The 17251-nt window shown below is 48.3% G+C and overlaps 1 protein-coding gene across 1 annotated transcript; it reads left to right on the forward strand.

Moving 5' to 3' along the window:
* Positions 1–902: 902 nt before the first annotated feature.
* PpBr36_11237 (uncharacterized protein) lies at positions 903–3701 on the forward strand (the record flags this gene model as incomplete). The annotated part of the gene is made up of 3 exons (XM_029898339.1): positions 903–1083; positions 1131–1690; positions 1752–3701. The coding sequence occupies 3 exons, from the start codon at positions 903–905 to the stop codon at positions 3699–3701; spliced, it is 2691 nt and encodes an 896-aa protein (XP_029743415.1).
* Positions 3702–17251: the final 13550 nt, after the last annotated feature.

The following is a 17251-nucleotide window of genomic DNA, read 5'->3' on the forward strand; positions in this document are numbered from 1 at the left end:
CTTGGGCCCGGAAAGTGGATCAGTCACAGCTGAGTGCAGCCACTTCAGTAAGGAAGGCCAATACAAACCCGGAAAGCTCCCTCGTGAACTCAGGTTTTGCCTTTGCAGCTCACGGAAATTGACCCGAGCACGGTCGCAGATAATCGTCTTCAAGCATGGCTTGAGCAGGTGTCAGCCCAACTGCAGCCTCGCTTTTGGCTTGTGCGGATGTAGACACCGACAGTCAATGACGAAAACCTTGGTGTATGATTGTAGCGAAGATTTCTGCACCTAACGTTGGCCCCACATCTCCGAACCCCCCTAAAGTCCGGCCCCCTTGAAAAATGTAACGACGAAATACCCCTTTTATAAACCGATTTAAATATGAGAAGATCAGGCCCCAAGGCACTGGCACGCACAGCCACGCTGAGCCAGGGGTCCACTGACCCCAGATTTAAACGCGTGTCTCCAGCGCGCCGTCAACTGTAATTTCTCTCTTCTCTTCAGTTTAGAATTTTCGTTAATAGCGCCTAATACACTGAGGTTCTCCAATGTATGTTTGGCCGTGACAATGACTTGATTCGAGTTTCGTATCTCTTGTAGTCCCCTGGAGGCCTTTTTACGGTATAACAAAGGTATTGAGGACAAGTAAGTGGTATGACGAGGTAACATTGGTCCAACGACTATGTAGTTGGAACACCTGATCTCCAATCACAGTCCCAGGGGGTACACAAGCTGACGTAATATAGTTAACCCCTTAACCCCACCTTGTCATGAAAGCGGGGGGTTTTTTAATGCGGTGAACTCAATACCCACTTTATGTGGTCGCGCTGCCGTCGCGATCTTTTTTACCTCGCGAGTTTTAGTCGGGTCCTGCTAGACTGAAGTAGTCATCCCACACGCAGAGCTTAGTAGCCGCTACAATGCTTCCTAGCTTCCTCCAGGATAGTTACAGGCAGTACAAAAACGACACTAACCGGTTCGCAATATGGCTGGTCAACTTTGCGAAGAAGGTTGGCCTTGAACCTGCCTGTCTTTCTTCCACTCCAGCGGCCAAGAGGAAGAAAAAAGATACCGGTCAGCCTAGGTCTTTCTACCGCCTGAGTTTGCGCTGTTTCAAGGCAGGATTTTGGAGCTCTATGGCTCAAAAGCTTACAATCATTTAATCACAGGCTCTGCATCCAAGGCAGCTAAATACCAAGTCACTGTAGGGGAGCTTTTGACGCTCGCGCGAGCTATTTCTAACACCAGCCTCAAAGCGCCCTCCCGGATGCTCAACGTTGCCAAACGTGCTATTGCGCTCCGTAAGAATGTGACTTTGTGGTTTTTAGGACGGGGTCGCGATGCCGTCGACAAAAGACATGCCCATTTTATTCAGGTTTTGGAAGAAATCTGCGAGCTTCTTTCCTGGGAAACAACGCCGTCATCTGGCTCAACGAGCACTGCCCACCGCGACAAGAAACCTACTGGCGTAGTCGAAGATCACGACTCGTCCGCGCCCGCTTGGGTTAATCGGTTTGCTTCTCTCGTTGTCGAAGACGCTGAAGATGAATCAGCAGCGTCAACTACTACTAACGTTAGTGTTGTCCAGCTGGAAGTTGTCGAGAATGACGCAGAGGAACCTGATGACGACTTCCTGTCCCAGCCCTTTTTCAGAATTCTATGCTTGCTCCATGATTTGTCAAACTGGAGACGCTTTTTGTCCGACACCGTAAGTCCTACCACTACCAGTACATCTTTTGGGGCCCGTTCGTAATTCTAATACTGCTTAGTGGACTGAATATAGCTGCTCCAAGGTCGATCTCGCGACTGCCGCTGTAGTCACAGACACCGCCCTGCAGCTGGCGCGAGATTTGGTCCAAGATGTCTTGGAGGACCTCCAGCACCAATTCCCTGTAGGAGGAGTAGGCCTGCAACAACTGGTTGTTTCCGTGGCTGCCCAGCTGGCAGGGATCTCATTGCACCCACCCCTACCACAGCAGGGCGGCCTGCCTTACAATGAGGAACTGTCAGATATCGCTGAATTTGCGTTCTTTCCCACCGGAGTCCTGCTACAGTCATTTCTCGCCGTTATCAAAAACGGCAACATTCCAGTTTACAAGCCAGGTTACTACGGCAACTATAACGCCAAGGCGGATCGACTCAAGATGTCCGTTGTCGAAAAATTCAATGAGGACAAGATTCTTTTGCTGGAGCTTCTTCCCGAATATTGCGTGGTTGCAAATTTTGGCGCCCTTTTGCCTGTGCGCGACGAGATCACCGCCGGCTTCGTCGAGTATTACACTACTAAAGATTTCAACTTGTGGCACTGCTTTGCCTCTCAAGTCGTCCTCGACGCCCACCACGCTACTCGCTACTGCCGCCTGAGCGCCGCCGCGGACCTTCGTATGAGCGGCTTATGCATCGCGAGAACCATCGACGACTATTTCAAACTATCCAAAACTCACCCGCACCCGGAATTCTGGCCCAAAGAGGGAGACCTGGAGATTGAAGAGATACGGAACCTCATCGCGACCTGGATCGAAGGAGATCCTCTTTTGGCAATAAGAATGGATGCCTACTCCGTGATCGACAAAAACAATCGGTCTGGCGCCCAGCAGCTCTTATTCTCACGAAACCCTGTCATTTGCGGTATCTTGGTCTTCTCCCTCAAGGTCCGCATGCAGATCATCGGGCAGTCTCTCCTGTCGCAGTGGTTCGATGTGCAGCAGCTGGCTTTCCTCTACAACCTGGTTCAGTTGACTCCCGGCCTCAAGTTCGCTTGGCCAGACATGGAGCTCTTCCTCAAAATCCACGGAGAGAGTAACATCTTTGTCGGCGATCGACCAAAAGACGCAGCGCAGTCCTTGAACCGACTTGAGCTGGTCACGGGCATATCATCCGCCACCAGGTTTGCCAAAGATTCTCGGAAGAAGCAAGGAGACTTCCACAAGCCGGACGGCGTAGGCGGCGCCAGGCGTCTAAAGCCTACTGCCACCAAGGCCGTCAATCTCGTCCGCAACCGATATTTGCAACACACCCCGGGATATACACCCCTCCGCAGCATTGAAGCCGCCGAGGTCGGCAAATTTCTCGAAGAGCTGTTTAAGGAGTCTACAATGACAGCCGTCTCCAAAACGGCCAGTACAAATGGCCCTATAGCCCAAACACGAGCCCTTCTGGGTCGCAAGTGGCGCAATACGCGGCATGTCGGCACCCTCCAGCTCCTTGCAGTGCTAAAGGGCAAGCTGTTTGAGGAGGAGCCAATCCTCATGTTCGACTACTTCGGCATGCACAAGCGGTCCATGGAGCTCTTCCGCCTAATCAAGGCAAAGGAGCACCATAAATTCGTCCAGTACTTCACCGAGCGGTACATGCCGTCCGACGCCTTCTTGCCCAATCTGACCATCCTTATCCACCATGTTGCGCGCGGCTCGGCCGAATCCGGGAAGGCCATGGGTCTTGGGAGCACCTCCGGCCGCGACACGTTTCAGGTTAGTCGCATGGTGACGAGCTGTGGGGAGGTAATGGAGTCCTATTTGAAGAACAACGGCGATGCGACGATCAAGTACTTGAAGCTGTTCGCTAAGAACAAAAAGCAACTGCTGGCAATAGTCGAAGAGCATCAGGCCGCCGTCGCACCAGATGCCGGGGAAGAGAAGTACTTTGCTTGGTTTTGCACGGACCAGTTTCTTGGCCCAAACGAGATGGAGTCACTTAAGACAGGCATTCCGTTGGCTTAAGAGGTGGCCCAAGCACCCTGTTAAGAGGTTGTATCCTATCATGAGTCGAGTTTTGCACTTATAGTCCGTCGTACATCAAATAGAGTAACAACTAGCTGAAAGAGACGCGTTATGACAAACTTCATTTTTTGACCGCAGTTATATCACCGACAAGAATCGCTAAACCGCCTCCACGTGGATACATCCACAGTGCATTTCGTCAAACAGTACAAGCTAGCCAGTACCGACGAAATTCAGCCACAAGGTCAACAGGGGGTGGCCGCTGGGGGTATCACGTGAAGCCGGCCAAAAATGCTTAACAAAATAGCCCAAATAACAACACCCAGATTGAACCAAAAAACATGCTAACACGCACCCAAAGTGAAGCTGTTCACAACTACCTACCCTACCATATCCGCCCCGTCATCCCCAGATCCTCCACCATTCATGGGTCAGACCCACTTTGTTAGCGATTCACACCCAAACACACCAATAAGCTTAACAGCTGAAGAATTTTCGCCCTCCGGGCGCCGGTCGTCATGGCCTCACCAAAGGTCTCAAACCGCCGCGCGCGCCCGCAAAGCACGCCGCAGGCTTTGCCGCCGGGCCAGGCCGAGTCGGAACACGTATCTCTCGACACGCGCACCGCTAACGCGCCTGAGCCGGCCGGCCGCGGAAGGTACTCCAGCCTCCCGGCCCTGGCCATCAAAACACTGCAGCAGGAGTTGGAAAACGTGGAAACAGTCGGCAGCTGGCTCGAAGAGGTCTTTGCAGCCAAGCTCGAAAGCTTACAGGCCCCGGAGAATTGTTCTCGAACTTGACGATGTGATCAGCGGCCGGTTCCTCAGTCGCACCCTCCCTGAAAAAGAGCGCTCGCGCTCCCCGTCGCGTTCGCCGACCAGTTCCAGCGAAAGGCGCAGCATTTTTTTAACTGCCAATCGTGGACACCTTTGCTCGTGAATATGCTAGCAAATGCCGGAACCTCGCTCATATTGCTGTTCTCAATCTCATAAAAGCTGCCGGCTTCGATGACCGCCACCGTTCCTTTCTGCTGTTGCGCAAGACGGGCGGCTACGGCAAGACCGGCGTTGCCACCTCCGACAATAACCTACGGCTACATGTCAGTCGTAGTTTTGTTCCAAGCACGAACAGAAGTACGTAGTCAAATGTCGCATTGTCACCCGGGATGCCGAAAGAAGTTCCGAACGTTGTGCGCTTTCGCAGAAGCTCAGGCCTTGGCGGCGTTTTCTTCGTAGGACTACTTTCGGATGGATAAAAGAGGTAGGAGAAAGCGAGGGAAAATGTCGTCCATCGCATGGTTGGCAACGAACAACAAACGATGAGTTAAGGATCCCTGAAGTCATGTTCAATGCGGAATAAAATGCAATTAGATTGTCGTGTGATTCCAAGGGCGTTAAGTGGTAGGGACTGCGGTACAAAAGGATAAAACCAGAAAATGCAAAATAACTTTTTGAGGGTTCCAATTTTCAATTAAATGGGGTGGAAAGGTGGAACTAACTCCTCAAACAGGACATCGTCAGAGGACAATATCTGGTCCATGACTTCAGAACCCTGATCGAAGTCGTCGGGGTGCTACAAGCACAGGAACAGGAATCCTGTTTTCCGTACAGCTGTTTTAGGGTGGCTTTCAGAAAATCCGGACCGAAAATGGGATGCTGGAGATGGATTCTGTTTCCGAAGTCTAGGGTTCCGCAGATCCCCAACGCAGATAATAGACAGGGTGCACCAGTGAAAGCTTATAAAGAGACCCTCGCTGCGCTGCTTAATACTTGTTTGCAGGCACGATACGCCGGGTAGTTTATTTTATATCAGATGCCATGTTTGAACAAAAGAAGCTCGGAGCTTTCGAGAATTTACCCCAAGAAATCTTCGACACGATTACAAAACATTTACCTCCTGTATCTCGCATTTATTTTAAAAAGAGGACTGGCGCAGGTTGGGATCAATGCGAATCTTCACCCGGAGCAAGAAAAAGCAATGCAGGTTTGGAACAAAATTTTCAAAGATGATGAATGGCTCAATACGGTGATGAACCAAACGTACACAAATGTTTCGCCACCTATCCCGGTTCTGATAGGCTACGACATTCTCAAGCTTTACAAAGGCAGCGACGAGCGAGTGTATCTCTTACTTACCGCAAACGATTGGGACGGCGATATTAAATATGCCCCGGATATTCGCCATTCGCTTAGACCACATAAATATGACAAGGAATCGCACGAAGTTAGCATCGAAGGCACCAAGATAACAATCGCTTTGGAGCGTTGTAATATGGAAGAGCTGAAACTGAAAGAGCCTCAAAAGCTATTTCATTTGACAGGCAAATCCAAGGATAAACCAGAGACCGCAGTTTTGTATTACAATGAGGACGTACCTGTTCGAATCGGCGAAGATGAGATAGGTGGAATTAGGGACAACGATCGGCTGCTAGTTCAGGATCTGTCGACGATCATGTCCAAGTTCAGGGATGGCAAGCCGGTTATGACATGAAGTTGGCCACCCCTGATGGCCNGCGGATGGGCGCCCCTTAAAATCTAACAGCAAATGCGTCCTTTAACAGCCCGATTTAAATATAAAATTATCAACGCACAATAATACAATCGTTGTCAGGCTCTTCCGGTTCACTAACCTCCTCTCCATCACTAGGAACCTCCAAACCCTCCTTATCGGTTTTCTGTAATTTAAAAATATTCTTTTTGCTGACTAAAAGCTCGTTTGGATCTGGAACCACCCTTCTTCTTTTTGCCGGCCGTATTGCCTCCAATTGTGCTTCCAACAAACTGATTTTTTGCTGGGCTTCAGCCAATAAAATGTCCTTGGCTTCAAAGCTTTTTTGAACTTTTGTGAACATAAGCCGGGACGTGGCGTTGCTTTTTTCGGACCGGGAAATTTTTCGCAGTTGAAGTCGAATATCTCGGGTCGTTTTAGGGGTTTTCCAAATAAGTAAAGACTGGTCGTTAATTTTTTGGGTTGGATTTTCCGGTGTTTTATCCCTTTAGAAGCCGTTATTTTTACCTTTTTTCGACGTTGGCGTTGCTATTTTCTAATAAAAAAGGGTTTAAAAGTGGTTTTGCCAAGTTCACCGGCCATAACCCCGTCGTACGCCAACCAGATTGAATGGTTTTTGCTATAAATGCTTTTGATCTGGCTTTTCGATAGCAAAGTAGAAAGTTTCGTTTCCCAACAACCGTTGAACAGCAAAACTGGTTTACAAATCCCAGTTGACGTCGATAAGCTTCCTTTAACGGCCCAAAAACCGATAAATCCAACGGTTGAAGAACGTGCGACGAATGAGGAGGTAAATATAAAAGCTGAATATTATTTTGGAGGCAAATAAGCATAAACTCGTCGGTGACGTGTGATCCGTGGCCGTCGAGAACTAATAAACGCTTTTCAGGAGTTAAAGGTTGGGTATTTGGAATAAACACCTTTTTTAACCATTCGATACCTGTTTCATTATTTGTCCACCCGTTTTCGGTTGCATGAAATTGCCAGGTATCGAAAGGACTTAAATCAGCTGGAAACCATTGTTGCTGTACGTTTTTCCCCTTAAATATAACGAGGGGAGGTATAACAGCCCCCGTAGCTGATACACATTCGATTATGCTCGTCCAACCCCGCGTTCCAGGCTCTTTTCGCTGTAATGGCCGGATTTTATTACGCCCTAACACCAGGCCATTAGATCCTTTGCCTTCCATTATACCTGTTTCGTCCATATTCCAACGGTTGGCCGGTTTTATAGTATCGATAACGGGATTTTTCAAATAGGACCACCTGTTGATAGGAATGGAGTGATCGCTGCGATCGGTAAAAACAATATAACAAATAAAAACGGTATTCTCATGCATGCTATCTATCTGTTCTGTAACTATCTACAATCCTGCAGAGATCCCTTAAAAACTCTGCGACGTGTTCTGAGATCACGTGTCCCCACACGTGATCTACCCACACGCATGTCTGCCCGCGAACAGACACAGGCTATCTTTTATATTGATTGCAGACATGCGCACTCCTGAACCCGTAGATAGTTATCAATGAGTAAACAAAGGAAAATAACGCGTTTGGGAGATCGTGAGATCTCTCAACGCTGCAAACGAATGCTTTGTCCTAACCGTTCCCTGTTGAATAGGGGGTGAATGTCAATCCGTGCGTTGTGCCCTAGTCGTATCGTGCCCTGTATCGTGACCCTCCCTCGCCCTCTTTTGTTGATCACGTTGCACCCAGCCCTCAACGCGTATGCGTAATCTGTTCGTTGATATCAGATCTTCCAACGCGTTATTCGGGTGCTCTTTTGGCATGGCTCCAAAAACGAGTAGCGTAGGCACTAGGCCGTTGGGTCCGGCGGTATCGTTAACCGCTTTTACCGCTGCCTGCAGGGCAGCTCCTTGCGAGCAGTCCTCACCGCATTCAGCCCGGATAATCTCGTACGCCCGCCTCAGGGGCGCATGAAAACGCTCAATCTTGCCAATAGCCCAGTGCGCCTCTGTAGGGATCTGATGGCATGTAATCCCTAAAAGGCGTGCTTCTGCGTAAAATTCAGCTGCACGGAAATTGGGCCCTGGGTCGAACGTTAATACGTCTGGCGGACCTAGATAAGTATCGATCCAGCACTGTTTTAACGCCTCCCACGTCTCTTTGGCTGACATGTCAACCAGGAACTGGGCTGACTGGTATGCAGTGCTCGCATCGATCACATGAAGTACTGGCCGGCCATCCAAATACATAACATCAACGATAACTTCGTAGTTAAAGTTAATATCCTCCTTCAGGGCAAACTTGAAGCGTTGCGGTGATTTTCCCTTCTTCTGGCAGAAGTGGCACACCTTGTTAATCATTTGGATCGCCTCCAAATCTGCGTCTTCGCCTGCACGTTGTAACAGGCGCCAAAGCTTGTTAACGGATGGGTGCCCAAAACGCCTGTGAACCCGCCGCAGCTCCTTTTCCGTTAGGAATGTTCCCGCGATTTCAGAATCGGTAAGGAATGTGATCCCCTGCGCGGTATTATCCAAGTAGAACCACGGGTGCCCTCTTTTCCGTTCCACAGGTATCCGCTTGCCGTCACCGCAGACGATTTCGTCTCGGACGTTATCATAGTAGGCCTGCAGCCTATCCATGTCCTTTAACGACACTAGGAACGGTGTATCTGTCTCCATAATATGGAACGTGATTATCCCTATAGGGGTAGGGATATCTACCGTTCCCAACGAGGTCGCTACGCTGCCTTGGCCAAAGCGAATGCGTGCTTCTCCAGCGCGTTGTTGGTCCATATACAGGCCTGTTTTGTAGCGTTGCAGGGCCACAAATTGCCTGAATCCGGCAGTTGAGTGCTCGGCTGCACCGGTATCTGGCAGGAAGCCTTCCCAATCCATGCTGGTTTGCATAAAGGTGTGGTCAGGGCGATCAGCTGAACGCGTTGCCCCCTGATCTCGTGCAGCGGTGAGCCTATGCCTGAAGGACTCGTCTGCTAGCAATTCTGCACCCTGTACAGTCATGTAGTGGCTCGTTGCAGTAGGTTCCTCGTCCACAGATTCTGTTGAGTAACCCTCTGATATCTCTGAATCACTGCTAGCCAAATCTTCATCAGGTCCTTCTGCGGCCTGCAGGAACGTCTTGTAGCCTCGTGTACTTTGGCCATGATCTCTTTGTTCGCGTTTCCAGCGCTCCTTCTCAGCGCGTTGTTCCTCTCTGGTGTGCTTCCACGATCTGCAATCTTCCTTTTTGCAAATATAACACCCTCCCTTTTTCTGCACCCTTTCTCCTTGGGGTCTGATCCCTGATCTCGTTCGAGCTTTTGAGCCCAATTGCTTGCGGTGAAACGGCCACTCGTTTCGAGCCGCTGTTTGGTATCTGCGATCAACAAAATATTGGCCGCTGGTTTGTGGCTTATTTTCGATAGCCATTAGCCGGCGCAATTGACTGCAAAGCTCTTCGTACGACCTTTTCTTCGTATCCACAAGTGCTAACTTAAGCTCTGGCACTCCCTGTATGGCCCGTATCGTATTGTCAACGAGCTGGTGTTCAGACTGGTAATCTGATCCCATGGCTCTTTGGCACCGTTGTAGCTTATCGAAAAGGAGCTCCAGAACCTGTTCTGGGGTCTTGTCTGCGTTCTCCGGCTTATTCCTCATAGAGTAGAACGTAATCGAACTCCAATCTGAGTGGTATTGTTGGCGGATAAGATCGGTATCGAACCTCTCTTTCAGGCGCAAATACATGTCCCTAAAAGTCTTATCCCTACCCACGTGTGTACGAAAATAGTCGCTAGCTTTTCCTTTCAGGATCCACGGGAATAGGGCGTGCATTTGGTTGATCTCGATCTGCATCATTTGGCAGGTGTCTGTGAAGTTGAGTACTTTCTCATCCAAGAGATCGTATGGATCTCCTGAATAACTGTTATCCTTCTCCCAAACCTGCATAAAAGTTTTTAACGTGGTAAGCGGAAGCGCTTGATTGGGTACTTGAATGGGTGGCAAACACCTGTATGCAGTGGTATTTTGTGCCGTGGTAGGGCGGTTGTGCGTTTGGAGGGTCTCGTACGCAGTTGATTGCTCCCTCTGAGCATCTGCTCGTTCACTCCAGAGCTCCCTTTTATAATCCTCGCCGTGCGGCCTCATGCCGCCAAAAGTCTGCTCCTTGGGAGCTGTGGATTGCTGACGTGTATACCCATATTGCACGCTTGCCAATAGTCCGGTTCTCTGTTCCACTCCTTGGTATTGGACCCTTGGTTCGTTGTATATAGGTTGAGGGTTTTGATGGTATGATGTCCGATCTTCCCTTGGGTGTGATGCCTGATCCCGGTGATCTTCACTCTGTGTATCTGTCTCTCCTTCCTTGTCGTCTGTCGTTATTGCTAAAGCTACAAGCCTTTTGCTTATCTTCGTGTTGTTGTAGCCAGGTAACTTCACTCCGCCTGCAATGAGGTAATCTTTTAACATTCGGGCAATCCCTTTGTTGCAGGTATCAAAATCCTCCTCTTTCCAGCCTCTAAATTCTGCTGCGAAATGCTCTATTAGAATGTCTCCTCGCTTTGGGGGTTCCGGTCTTTCGAAATCGCATATCGTGTTTATAATCCATGCGTTCTTTCGAGCTGCTGTTGCTTGGTCTGGGTGCTCTGCGAGATCTGCTGTTTCGTTCTCCAGCGCCTTTGCATCGATCTCTTGTTGTTCCTTTGGTTTGACACCAAATCTCTTTAACAGTTTGTGCAACATCTCGTTCTCTTCTCGATCTTGGAGGGTTATCGGTCTCGGGTCCGGTGCTGGCCCTAATGCCTTAATCTCGTCGGCTTCCGACATGGCGTTCCCTCTTGCGTTCAGGGGTAACGGTATCGGGTGTTGTCGTTGTTGTGACTAGCGGTATAGTCCGGGTGGTGAGGGTTCCTTGAGTCCTTGGCCGGAGTGATCCAGTCGGTGCTTCCGGGAGCTCACGTAACAGTTATCCAAAGCTCCTGAATTGCTGAACAATACGGTGGTTTTGGGGCTGTTACAATATCCTCGTTGCTAGCCCGGTTACAGCGTTAGCTGGGAGTACTAGCAATTCGAATATCTCTATCTTGCGAATCTGTGTTGCCTATACTGACAACACTGATCAGTGTTGATAGGAATCGTGTGATCGCTGCGATCGGTAAAACAATACAAACAAAGTAACAAAACTACATTCTCTAATTCATCATGATCTCTAAGGTAGAACTGTAACTATCTACAACCCTGCATGAATCTGTTGTAAAACTCGGCATCGTGTCCCTAGATCACGTGGTTGTACACGTGATCTACTTTGCTCGCATGTCTGCCCATGAATCAACAGATATAGATACCGCTCATTTTCCTGACTCAGAAACATCTTTACATATCGAAAAAGAGGCCAAGAACTTCGCCGGCAGGTTAGTCTGGTGCCAAAGAGATCTCTCGACCTTCATGCGTAAGGTTTCCAAAGGGATGGATCATCAGGTGGCTCAAGTAGTCAGTTTGACCGAAAAAACAAACGGTTATCTAAGGAGCTACAAATATCCAAACCTGCACCTAGAAAACGCGTGCGTTGCGAAGCCCAAGAGACCTTTTATCAGCTAGCAGATATCCAGACCGCGATTCACCGGCTGGATTGCAGGAGGGAGGTAATGGAGGCCAAAATCCGGAAACAACAACAAATTCAGGATCAGGGACCCAGATCTACGGCTTCATTTTTGGATCTGGATGCAGAGGAACTCAACGCGAATCAGTGGACATAAGTTTCGTAGAGTTTTACAGTCAAAAATCGGTCAATTGCGTGGAAGTTGTATGCATGGTCGCTCTTTGGGAGGCTGTCCACTTCCGGCCCGCCTGTTCCTAGTCCCGAAACAGAGTTGCGGAAATGGATCGGCCCCTATTTGACGTATTGAGGTCACGTGCATATCACGTTAGCTACTTGTAAGGCCCTCCCCTTAGGTCCACCACCCATGTCGGCGAATCAAATCAGACCCATTGGATACTCTACTCATTCGATTGGATCCAGGCCGTTTGTTGCCTTACCAGGCGGTACATGACTACGTAGTATGTATTTTGCCCTGGCCCGCGCCACGTGGGCCATGCTGGAGGCGTGATGATGGCTCATTTTCGCGCTCGGGTCCTCAGGCCCGTTCGCTCGTAGGCACCACCAAACGCCCCACAGCTCGCCCTCTGCATTTTATCGTCAGCGGGCTAGTCACGGGCAGCTCGTACCCGGCCTGGTGTCTAAAGCTGCCCGTGTATGTCTAGCATCCTTGCCGATTCCGCCAATTCAGTGACAAGCCACTCTGAGCTGCCAGACACGCCAGTCTTGGATGATCCTTTTATTGCTTTATGAATTACGTTCTTATTCGCTTACTGAAGCTCCTTTGAAGCAAATGAGACGTCACTGTTTTCGGCGTTATACTGTAAATAGTTTCTCCATTGACCATCTACTTGATTAATTTTCTTTAGGCAAGGAATCTCGGCCAATAAATATCCCACCGACATAAAAACGCTACCCCTTATCCAGTTTATTTCGCTAACACCCGAGAAGAGAAGAATTGCACCTCGCCACAGCCTGCCAAGTATGACAAACTCGAATGAGACTTTTCCAGCATGCAGCAGTACGGAAGGGAAAAGACTGGAGGGCTTGGTAACACAAGTAAGAAGCGTACGATTTCAGACCTAGCTAATTCTTGCTGATGTAAGTTGTCTTCCAGATCATGTGCCTTTTCTGGGCCAAGATCAAGTGTTTGGAATCTCATCAGGCCGGCGAAATACTCAACCCGGTGCAACTTTCGGAGCAATTTCGTGGACCGACCTGTCCGCCTGACTTCAGAAAAAAAATCCACGAGGCTCTCTCAATGACGATACCTGACGTGAACGTTGTTTTGTTGGCGCTGTTGTTCATCTATCGCCTCGGGGCCAGAGCGAAGCGTCTTGATGTGGGAGAAAGCAGAAATGATCTTCTGATTATAGCACTGATTATTAGCAGCAAAGGTAGGGATTGTATTGGCTTCATAGGAGTGTTGGCTAGTTAATAATATGCTAATTCATTGACTTTTGAGCAGTAATCAAAGATCGAGTCTGGAGCAACACAGTCTGGGCGACGATTTCGAAAATCCCTATCAAAAGAATTAACACCATGGAAATAAACTTGCTGTCTGCAATGGAGTATGACTTATTCGTAACTAGGGAACAATGGGCGCAATGGTCAGGTGAAATTGCCATATTTTGGAATGCCAGTGAACGGATCGCTGATGACGAAGCTCGAATGCAAAGCCGCAAAAGGCGTTCATTGTGGCCTGCAGAAGCACACGGATTACCACCCAATGTTGACGAGAGGTCAGCAAAACGACGTTGTAGCGTCAAGTCTTACTCTGAAACCCACACAGAGCAGCAGGGATACTTATCACCCGCTTCCACTCCTGCTCCTGTACCTGCACCTACTTCTGTACCCACTCCTCGGTTTTACAGACTCAGTGGATAAGTTTATATTGATATCTGGGCCATTCAAGAAGCATAAAAGCTGGAGCGGCTTTTATTGAATAACCAAGAAACTCTGTGTGGAGGGCCTTGATTCTTTTATGCATCCACATCATGTTGTTCCGTACTTCTCTACTTTTCTTGCAGTAGCCCCCTCTCTTATGAATTGATAGCACTCACTTTCTCAGTCACCAAACCGACTAGCCCAGCCCAATTCTTAATAGCCTGAAGATGAGTCTAGTGGTTTGTAGAAGATGTGGCCGGCTTACTATGAGTAAGACAACATTCTCGCCAAGGCCAGGTTACAGATCTAGAGCCAAGCAATATATTTATTAGACAAATATCTGATCATGTAACTCCTGACTTGCTTGCTGATGCCCTTTTGTTTCCCAGACGGGTTGTTGCCATTATCTTCCTTGTTACTGGGAGTGCCAAATCCGGACTGGCAGACGATTTACTGTTGAACAATAGCATGCAGCTTGTGACTTGTCTCAACCATAGACGATTCTTGGGGCTGTTTCTGCTGATGTAACGACGCATGTAAGCGTTGTCATCTTTTCTCCAGGCAGGTCGCAACTGCCATTTGCATTCTTACGCGGAATCTGGCTCCGTCATGATGTTTCATGCATGTCTGGTGTTCTCGGGCATCGTTGAGCCTGGAGCTCAACTTCTGCTGTCATCGCTTGGAAGTTCACCGACTTCCTTTTGATTGTCTATGCAGCACAGCACTCCCGCTGTATCGGTGCCACTCTTGCATCTCGTAGTATCAATTTGAAAGCAACATGCATTGAACAGATCGTTGCTATGGCTGCCACCAGCACGGCCTTTGCCTCCTACACATTCAATCTATACTTCTAGCACCGGCTGTAATCTAATACCAACATATGTCCTGACCTGGGTTGGTGTCTTGATGAACAGCCTTTGGCTCATGCTTAATAACCACTTCCTTAGTGACCGTTATGGCACCTGGAGGCAAGCTCGAACTCTTAACTTTGTTCGCTAAGAGAGGACCCAGAAGCTGCCGGAGCGTTGGTAAGCTAGCGCAGAAAACCATGGTTATCTGCTCCACAAAAGACCAAATTACTATGTCCACGTTATCCCATGTTGAATCTAGCGTCACAGTATACTGAACCACGAAGTTCATGCGGATCATNTAACGTTGGGCTCCACATCTCCGACCCCCCTAAAGTCCGGCCCCCTTGAAAAATGTAACGACGAAATACCCCTTTTATAAACCGATTTAAATGTAAACCTATCAACGCACAATAATACAATCATTGTCAGGCTCTCCCGGTTCGCTAACCTCTTCTCCATCGTTCAAATCCTCTAAACAGTCCCTATTATTTTCCTGTGCTTCATAAACGTTTTTTTTGCTGACCAAAAGCTCGTTGGGATCCGGAATTACCCTTTTCCTTTTGACCGGCCGTACCGCCTCCAATTTTGCTTTTAACAAACTGATTTTTTGCTGAGCTTCAGCCAATAAGATATCCTTGGTTTCGAAGCTTTTTTGGACTTTTGCAAACAAAAGCCGTGAAGTGGCGTTACTTTTTTCGGACCGGGAAATTTCCTGTAGTTGAAGTCGAATATCTCGGGTCGTTTTAGGGGTTTTCCAAATAAGTAAAGATTGGTCGTTAATTTTTTGGTTTGGGCTTTCCGGTGTTTTATCCCTTTGGAAGCCGTTATTTCTACCTTTTTCGACGTTGGCGTTGCTATTTTCTAATAAAAACGGGTTTAAAAGTGGTTTTGCCAAGTTCACCGGCCATAACCCCGTCGTACGCCAACCAGATTGAATGGTTTTTGCTATAAATGCTTTTGATCTGGCTTTTCGATAGCAAAGTAGAAAGTTTCGTTTCCCAACAACCGTTGAACAGCAAAACTGGTTTACAAATCCCAGGTGACGTCGATAAGCTTCCTTTAACGGCCCAAAAACCGATAAATCCAACGGTTGAAGAACGTGCGACGAATGAGGAGGTAAATATAAAAGCTGAATATTATTTTGGAGGCAAACAAGCATAAACTCGTCGCTGACGTGTGATCCGTGGCCGTCGAGAACTAATAAACGCTTTTCAGGAGTTAAAGGTTGGGTATTTGGAATAAACACCTTTTTTAACCATTCGATACCTGTTTCATTATTTGTCCACCCGTTTTCTGTTGCATGAAATTGCCAGGTATCGAAAGGACTTAAATCAGCTGGAAACCATTGTTGCTGTACGTTTTTCCCCTTAAATATAACGAGGGGAGGTATAACAGCCCCCGTAGCTGATACACATTCGATTATGCTCGTCCAACCCCGCGTTCCAGGCTCTTTTCGCTGTAATGGCCGGATTTTATTACGCCCTAACACCAGGCCATTAGATCCTTTGCCTTCCATTATACCTGTTTCGTCCATATTCCAACGGTTGGCCGGTTTTATAGTATCGATAACGGGATTTTTCAAATAGGACCACCAAGATTTAATTACCTCGGTTGTAGCCCCATTAACCCGGGCATTTTCTATTCGCCGGGGCCTTTGGGTTTTCAAAATTGGATATCGGGCTATAAAACGGCTAACCCAATGTTTCCCAAGGCTTTTTCTTTCTCCGGCGGCCTGAAGAATTCGTTCCGCAAAATAGCGTAGTTCTTGATGCGTTGGCGGAAGGCCTAACGCGGCCTGCGCAAGTACCCAATCTGCCAAATAGGTCTCCTGCTCCTGTGAAAGCCTTTGACAAAATCTTTTCGCTTGTTGAATTGACTGGGCCCCCTTTAAACGATCGTGAAGGGTACTCCGAGGAATACCCCATTTTTGCGAGGTTTTGTGAACTGATTTGCCATTTCTTATGTCAGAAATGGCAGCAAGAAGCTGATTTTCAGTGTACTGTTTCATTGGAAAGTTTGGAGCAAGAATCTTCAAAATGCAAGTTCTAAAGTGAAAAGTTCGTCTAGATATTTATAAAATAAAACAAAGGGTTGACGTGGCTGAGTAGATATTTTTAGGGGCCGGACTTTAGGGGGGTCGGAGATGTGGAGCCCAACGTTACCTTGAGAATCGAATGTCCGTTTCCGACTGGAATTGTCCAATAGTGCATTCCAAACCCTAACTGGGCGATATGAAGGTCAATGCCTGCTAATACTACCAAAAGAGCCTACGTGTTCAGTCAGCCTCATTCTACGGCTTTGCGTAATCAGTGAAAGAAATACCATGCTCGTGAGTGCTGCATAGTCATCTCGCCAGAGCCTTCCTCCATGTCTCTTTCGAGAGTATATTCTCAATCCGACCACGGGGAACAGTAAGGCAGAGCCAATGGCAACCGCGTTTTGCACTTCTGATGTTCTTGATGGCTTCGGGTATGCAGCACAAAGATCGGCCTCAACGACAACGGCGACTATCGTCGAGTTAGGATCATCGCCTTCTTATTCGTATCCGGTGGACCAGTTGACTTACCCAGTTGGTCTTCGAATGAACACAACCTCTGAGCGCAAACTGACAGCTGAGCCTGGAGATCGAAGTTCAAACAAATACAGTTCTCTAGCTCGTCGTGACAAGCATGCGATGCAAGAGCCTCGGATAGGCATGGATACTGTAGAGTCAATATGAGAGCTTTTTCCCACCATAAGCTTGTCACTTAC

This window comes from Pyricularia pennisetigena (assembly GCF_004337985.1).
Source record: "Pyricularia pennisetigena strain Br36 chromosome Unknown Pyricularia_pennisetigena_Br36_Scf_15, whole genome shotgun sequence".
NCBI classification, from domain to species: Eukaryota; Fungi; Ascomycota; class Sordariomycetes; order Magnaporthales; family Pyriculariaceae; genus Pyricularia; species Pyricularia pennisetigena.